At 40.8% G+C, this 8,008-nt stretch overlaps 1 protein-coding gene across 1 annotated transcript; it reads right to left on the bottom strand.

The window, feature by feature from the left end:
- Positions 1-1,031: 1,031 nt before the first annotated feature.
- On the bottom strand, positions 1,032-7,707 carry RSL24D1 (ribosomal L24 domain containing 1). Its single transcript, XM_036389923.2, has 6 exons — positions 7,593-7,707; positions 5,720-5,833; positions 4,088-4,160; positions 3,314-3,377; positions 2,767-2,852; positions 1,032-1,442 (listed from the first exon to the last, which is right to left on the bottom strand). The coding sequence occupies exons 1-6, from the start codon at positions 7,671-7,673 to the stop codon at positions 1,369-1,371; spliced, it is 492 nt and encodes a 163-aa protein (XP_036245816.1). The 5' UTR covers positions 7,674-7,707; the 3' UTR covers positions 1,032-1,368.
- Positions 7,708-8,008: the final 301 nt, after the last annotated feature.

Here is an 8,008-nt window from a genome sequence, read left to right as displayed (position 1 = left end):
CTGAATAACAATGTGCTGCTCATAAAATGCCCTTTCTCTCTCTCCAGCCTGCTCTGGGGGAGCAGTGGCAGCTCCTGCCTCCCCAGGGACTGGGCACAGCTCAGCCCCACACACAGGCTGCAGATGAGGGCTCTCTGTTTGCCTATCCCCAAGCTCCTCTGACAAGCCACTGTCTGATCTAGAGCTGTTCAAGTGGAAAGGGGAATGCATTTCCTTCCTCCTATTTGGCAGTATTTATCCATGACCACCAGGATACTGCTCAGTTGGACATTTTCTCTTTAAGTCTTGTAAACAAAATGCAAAATCTAAAGAAATTTTTATCTTAAGCAAGCAAAGAAAATAGATTTTCACCAAAATGTCTTGAAAAATAACAATTTCTATTAGAAATGTGGTTGGACAGCGAGCCTCCTAAAAGAAAAGCACGGCTCCTCTGCAGCTCAGCAGCTCCCCATGAAGGTCTCTGCATGCAGTGGGTTGTGCAGAGATGTGCAGAATGATCACCAGCCCCATGTTGTTCAGCTTCCCCCCTCACCTTGTGCTCCAGTAGACAGACAAGAGAACAGGACACCGCAGCAATTAAATTAAAAAAAAAATCACAAGGGCACCTTCTCACCAGGTGCTGCAAGCAGGTAAAAAGTCAGGTAAAAACAGTCTCTAGTGTGACTTATTGTGCATTTCCATCTGCCTGATTAGACATTAGATTTGAATTTTGGTGGGTGAGGATGATAGCAGGGCCAACTCCAAGCTAGGTGATATCACCATTACTATTTTCCAAACCTAAGTCCTGCATCAGCGTTAGCTTTGGCAGGTGTCAATTGCAATGGAGTCCTGGGGTGGCTGATGTGGAAAGGAGATATAACAAACACTATATTCTTCAAATTGAAAAATTTTCCCCAAGACAAGAATGAAAGTAAGTCTGGACCACACTGGACTGATGAAAATTAATACATCCTCCCCCACACTGTAATCATTAAAATAGATTTTTATCTGTTTTTACCACTATGAAGAACAACAGACAAAGTTTAAAAAGCTCAGGGCCAGCATCTTTTATTATTTAATTATTTGCATGAACTTGGAAAAGTTACCAAAAAAAAGTGTAACTTTCCAAGGAGCACATGGTATCTCAAACAATAAAGTCTCATTCTTCATCCTGCTGACAAGGTTTTCTCAAATTGCAGAATTTTAAGTACTGCCCAAAGTAGTATCTATCCTATTATTTTTAATTTAAAAAATAATTCAAATTGTAAATGACCACTGTTCATTAAAATGTACTTTTCTTCAACTGTAAGCACATTTCTGAATGACGTCAGGCAAGGCAGTAAGGAACTGTTAACTGCTGAAGAGACATAAATAGCAAATAAAAGCTCTTTAAGAGTCTTCTTCCATAGGCACATCCTCTTGTAGCTTCTGCACCATTTTGTCCTCCAGCTGTTTTGGTGTACCTTCAAAAAGAACAAATCAAATTCAACATGTTTCTCTAAACCCAAGTAACTGTTTTTCTTTGAACAATAAACATCTCTATTCCAGGTGAAACAGCCTAAATATATTGCTTGAAGAGTTGTTTATGGGCAAATCCATCAAGCTCAAAGGTATTTACTGCTAACCTCCATCACCTCTTAAACTTGTTTCAGCAAAAAAGCTGATGCTGTTTTTATGCAAAATCTAAAATGCAGTCAAACCTGTGTTTTCATCTGCTATGACAAACTGATACAGCTGCCAATACCTGGCAGAACCTAGCAAAGGACTACAAAAATTCATTACTTATTAGAGATCAATGGCCTTCTCCCACTTGTTTTTAAATAAACATTTAAAGCCCTCCTGAATGCCTGAATGCTGTGTTGTTCAGCAAGAATGCTAACTCTCAATAAGATGACCAAAAAGAAAAACAAGGGAAAAGAAAAATCCAAGACTTAAATTTGATTCTGCTCCCTGCCCAGTCAGAACTGCAGAATACCAAGAAGGCAGCTGGTGTTGGACCAACAGATGGACCACACAGTGCTGTGCATCATTCATTTAGTAAAAGCAAAGACAAACACAGAAATAATCACTTTAATTTATAATTTTGAATTCAGATCTTTTTCCTTTCCTCAAAAAAAAAGGCGGGGGTACATGACACATTTAACCTTAAACCAAAGTGTGAATATATCCTGACAAAAATCCAAAAATCTAAGAAAAACCATAGAACAGACTTCTAATTAATATCTCATAATGAAGAAACAAAATCACTGGTAATTTTTATAAAACAAGAGCTCATGGAAATGTTTTTAACTTGTCTTCATTACTCTACTTCATTAAGTGTATTTTTAAAAGTAAATAATTTATTTTAAATGTGACTTCACTGAAGGAACAGTATTTTCATGTAATTTCTACACAACTGACTGACAAATTCAAGCAGCAAAGTTGAACTACTGTGTTTTATATCATTCAGTGGTAGAGTCTGTGGAGTTCAACTAACCAGGTCAAAGGGAACACTTAGATAAAGGCATCAGATAACAAACATGCAGTTCATGCAGCACCAGGTATTGAGTGCAATTTAAACCACAAAAATAATGAAGAGAAAGGACTAGATGGGATGAATGCAGGACTAGACAAATAAAAAGGTAAATTTGATTCAGAACTAAGACACTACTTACATTTACTGGCAAGAACTATTACTCATATTCAACAGACAAATTAATTGTAAGACAAATGTACAGGATTATTGATCTGTAGAATGAGTCACTCATCCTAAAACTGTGTAGGCAAACCAGTAACTCAAGTTCTTACCTGCATGGGGAGCACGAAGAAGGTGGATATTCTGTTTGACTTCTTTGATGTCTTCTGCCTTCTGCAACTCTTTGCTCTTCTTTAATCTGGGAAAGGGGAAATTAGATTTAATCACCTTCAAAGAGGAGATACAGACTTTCATTTTAATGCATGATATCTCTCGCTAAAGGTATGTACAGGCTGTAAATAACTATGATTATGAGGAAATCAAGGTAAAAAGTATTTGAAAACCAATTAAAAAAATACTGGATATTAAGCCACAAAAAATGCAGCACTGTACCAACTTCTATCAGAATTTTGTTAAATTTTAAGACTCTGTATACACAAGTACTACATTACAGCTGTTAAATCCTTGAGTGTCCAAAAGCTGCATTTCCTTGGACAGCCAATAACACAGGGTAGAGCCCACCCAGTGTATTTTACCCCATCACTTGGATGACTGTGTATATAAAAAGCAAATTACTCTTTAAAACTGGATCATTCAATTTCTGGAAAGGTTGTCTAACACACACGGGCAAGGGATTCCCATCACACAGATAATTCTCACCTGTTCATAATAAATCTGGCTTGGCGTTTTTGCTTTATTTCCTCCACTCTCTTCATTGCATCCACTGAAATAAAGCAGAAGTTGTTTTAAATGTGCTTAAATCCCTGCAGCAGAAAATCCATGCTATTTTTGTAAAGCAGCTCTTACCAGCACTCCCAGAATACCTAAATACCAGAGGCAATTCTTACACTATGTAGAGGAAACTATTCCTTCTTCCAAGAGCAGGATAAGGGAATATTCTGTGTAGCAACTCTGATAACTTGTATTCTAAAACTTATTTATGCTTCTATTTTTGTGCCTACACAGAATGTCTATAGTTAACCATCACTGCAAAAGACTCTACTTGAAAAAGATGCAAGTTACCACCTTCGCCTTTGTGGCATTCATCCACATGAATATAAGCACTTCTCCTATTTTATGACAATTGATTCTATGAAGCAAACTGAAGTGGCATGAGACAAACACAGAAACAATTGCATCCTGTAAAAGGCTTACATTGGGAGCCTCCTAAAAAGCTGGAAAACCACTTAGGGGTTTTGAAGACAAAATAAAGGACTTCTGATCCTCATTTTCAAACCAGTTTCAGAAAAAAAACATCAAGTGAAACTCCACACCTGTTTACAACTCAAACCTCCTCCACATACTCAGAATTTGGTCACGATTTCAGTATTTTCAAGCACAATCACTACAAGCTGTCAATACTCTAAAAAGTCTTTTGAAAACACATTCATAAGTAAAAAATTAATTTTTTGGTTTTCTCCTATAATGACTCACCAGTCTTGTTCCACAACTCTCTCTGGTATTTCACTGGTTCGTTCCTACGTTTTTCAAATTCAAATGAATTATCCTGTATCAAGAAAAAGTAAATAGAGACTTATGCAGAAGCTTTTTTAGATCAATACATTCATACTGTAGCAGTCACTCACAGAACTGAATATTTTATGGGATTCTTTTCCCCCTTTCAGAAGCTCAGTTCCTAGACTTGAACAATCATTAGAGAGAAATATGAGAAGGAAATGGAGTCGAGTGTTTGACCTCAAAGTGTCAGGAGCCACAGTGATTTGTCTGAAGAGGACTATTTACCACAACATCACCCTCAACTATTTTCTATTTAGCAAGACTAAAGGAACAGAGAAAACCCATGTGGAATAGGAAATACAGAGCAGATTAGACAGGTGGAAGGCGAAATTGAAAACCTGTAGATTTGAAAGCATTTATTGCAGGACAAATAAGCTCTACTCAACAGCTTGTAATTTTGAAATGGTTTTAAAAAAATACCCCAACCAGCCATTTCATTTTAAGAATACTGAAACAGTCTAATTTGAAATTGTGAAATATTTTAGTTGATACCTCTGGCACTTGGGACAGCTGCCATGCTCTTAACCATGCCCCCTCACTCCCATGCACTGAAGATTAAAAACAGTTTCCTGGTCTTTTTTTTGCCAGGCACACTTAGCTTTATATCAGTTTTATCCAAGGACTTCTCCCCGCCCAAAGGTTGCTTTTGTTGTGGTAGAGCTGAGTTACACAGCACTAAGTGCATATATTGGCTTTATTCTTAAAATACATTATGTATCTCAAAATTGTAACATATTGTCATCTATTTAGACATGTATAAAGTAATTTTAAATTCAGTTATTTTCAAAAATGTAATTCAACATAGCCAGAAATAACTCAAAAGCAAGAAACGCAATTACTGAAGATGCTAATTAACCATAGCTTTTCAGAGTCACATTAAAAAATAAAACCACATTCTTTCCCTTAAAAGATCCACAAAAAGCAGGAAATCACTGTATCAAAATGCTTACTAAATTTTTAATATTCTGTAAAAAAATAGGTAATTAAGTCACAATAATTCTTGAATTATTTAAGGACTGTCCCACCAACTATGAATGTTTAATACTTTTACCACTGAAGCAACTTTGTTTTGAAATTGCATTTGAGGTCTCATGCTGTTTTTCAAACATTCCTTTCTATGCAAAGACTTTTTCTACACACTGTGAGCTTTAAAGAGGCTTCACAGGTAAATATTTTAAGGGTCTACATAGAGAGACTTCCTCAGGTACCTGGTAACTCAGATTATTCGTGCAGAAACACAACTACCAATTGTATACATACAGACTAGAGGATTTATGGGTGGGAAGAAATGCCTTGGACTTGGGAGCCACCACGTGTTCCCAGAACAGACACCTGATACACTGGCTTTCATCCTGAAGGTGGAAGATCCAGGTTTTAATCAAGCTGAATGAACAGCTCACTCTCAAGAAACTCTCACAGTCTCTTCCACAATCCCTCTTGTCCCCAGCTCCTTTCATTAAATGACAATGCTTTAAGGCACCCAGCCCAGCCCCAGGAAGAGCCATTTGAGTGTGCTGATGTAAAGTGGGAACCAGTTCAGCTTCTCACCACTGTCAGTTCCTTGCCAGCTGCTTTACGGAACGCTTTAGTCCATCTCATCTTTCTGGGATTTCGCTTCTTTTTAAAGTTTCTGTGGCATTTTGATTTGCAGAATCTAAATATCTTAAAAAAGGGGGTGAAAAAGAAGAAAAATCTTAGTTAAATCATGTTATTCGTGCCCCACTGCAAGTGTGATATCAAACACTGAGGTTACTCTAACAATACTCCTCATTAGAAATTATATTCAGGTTCCAAATGCCAGTAATTTTATAGGAAATACAGCTATTAACAAAAACAAATTCAAGCACTAATATTGTTTTTTTCACTATAAAGTCAATTTCACAGCTGCCAGGGTTAAGCACAAGTACTTACAATTAAGCTGATTATACATAAAATACACCTGAGTTTTGAGAATTATCATCTGCAAAAATAACCATAAAGCCAAACCTGCAGTATGAATAAACAATTTTCCACAGCTGCCAGCACTTCTTAGATACAGTACCATCCTGAGAACAACAAAAAATCCTCACACCTCTCATAATGAATGCAACACATACACAAAAACGTCTGTTTTCTGGGATGCAGCCTTAAGCCCCAAAGATTACCCTGCAGGAGTCCTAAGCACATTAGTTAAGTCCTGGACTGAAATTACTGAAAGCTGTTAAAGCATATGACAAAACCTTTTAATTGACCTTGTTCTTTTTCCCCTATTTTTCTACAGCCATATCCTCCTTTCCATCTAATAGTCAATTCTAAAAAATGTAATAGAACTTCTAAATTCTAAAATCTAATAGCAATTTAAAATTAAATTAAAATTAAAAATTAAATTTAAAAATAATAGAAATTCTAAATTCTACAATTTAATAGAAAGTCTAAATAAATTTAATAGAGAATATGAAACTCTTAATTACAGCAATCATCTTCGAATAGCTTTTTTTTTTTTTTTTTTTTACACTCTTCTACCACGTTTTTTCACCTCGGCTCAGGCACACCTGCCACGGCGTTTTGCCTTTTCAGGGACGATCCGTTCACAAGTGATGCGTTTGAGAGCGCCCCTCGCGGCCGCAGTGCGCGCACCGCCCGTGGCAGCGCGCTGCCAGCCCGGCGCTGTGCCTCAGCCCGCGATCCCTCCGGCCGCCCGGGCCCGGGAGGGAAGCGAGGTGCGCAAGCTTCGCCGCACGCCCCGCAGCACCGGCACGGAGCGCGGCAGAGGCTGGGAGGCCATACCCAGCATTGTGTGTACGGAGCTGTCAGGCCGGCAGAGCCCCGACAGCCTCAGCCGGGGGGGCCACAGCGGATCCCGCAGCCACCGCTCGTCCCGCAGCGCCCGCCCCGCACTCTGCACCCCGCACTGCCCCGAGCCGAGCTTGCTGCCACCTGGAGCCAAAGTCTAAGAATTAAAGGGTGAGCATTCTGTGCTGCTCAGCGAAGTGTATTATTTCTTACTAAAAACTGAAAACAAATCGTTCACCCACCACTCTTGCCGACGGCCACAGCACCTGCCAAATTACTACATCGCTCCCGGTTCTAATATTTAAATATCAGTAAGACACGAATTTCACAGATTGACAGAATAGTCAGAGTTGGAACGGACCCACAGACAAGAGGATTACTGACTCCAGCTCTTAAGCAAGTGGCCCGCACAGGGATCGAACCCACACCACAGCCTCGGTGTTCTCAGCACCGCGCTCTGTACCCCGGCAGGGCCCGGTGCCGAGCGCCAGCAGCGGCCCCGGCCCGGGACAGGGGCTCCGGCCGTGAGCGCCCCGCGTGAGGCGCGGCCGGTGACACCGAGCCCCGCCGGGGCCCGCCCGCACGGGCCGGGCCGGCGCAGGGAGCGGCCGCGAGCACTGCGGGGAGGGCGGTGCCGGTCGGGCGGTACCTTGCAGTCGTTGCGCACGAACATGACGCCGTGTCCCGGGTAGATGGGCCCCGAACAGAAGTAGCACTTCTCGATGCGCATGGCGGCGGCGGCGGCGGCGCGGGCGGAAGCGCGGCCCAGCTGACCGGAGGCGGCGGCGCGGGGCGGGCCCGGCTCCCGCAGCGCCGCCGCAGCGCCCCCTGCCGGCCCCGCCGCCGGCCCACACGGGCACGACCCTGGCTTCGGTTTATAAAGGAAAAATTGTGTTCCAAGGGCAAGAAATTAACGAATCCATACGGATATAAGGATAGACAGAGTAACCCAAGGAAAAGAAAGGGAGTTAGACATAGATTTTTAAATCTACAGTTAATTTACTGTAAAGTTCAGACAACACTTTCTGTGCTGTTTTCATATCTGTAAAATCCAAAATCTCACCA

The sequence above is a fragment of the Molothrus ater genome, chromosome 13, assembly GCF_012460135.2.
Source record: "Molothrus ater isolate BHLD 08-10-18 breed brown headed cowbird chromosome 13, BPBGC_Mater_1.1, whole genome shotgun sequence".
In the NCBI taxonomy this organism is placed as follows: Eukaryota; Metazoa; Chordata; class Aves; order Passeriformes; family Icteridae; genus Molothrus; species Molothrus ater.
Note: the sequence above shows the minus strand (reverse complement) of the source record. Positions and strands in the feature narration are given on the sequence as shown.

Bases quoted from the DNA above. Each gene is read 5' to 3' on its own strand.
- RSL24D1 (XM_036389923.2), bottom strand. From the start codon at position 7,673: ATGCGCATCGAGAAGTGCTACTTCTGTTCGGGGCCCATCTACCCGGGA. The intron at 5,834-7,592 runs GTACCGCCCGAC...CCCTTTTTTAAG, and splicing joins TCGTGCGCAACGACTGCAAG to ATATTTAGATTCTGCAAATC. The intron at 2,853-3,313 runs GTGAGAATTATC...CCCCTTTCCCAG, and splicing joins GCCAGATTTATTATGAACAG to ATTAAAGAAGAGCAAAGAGT.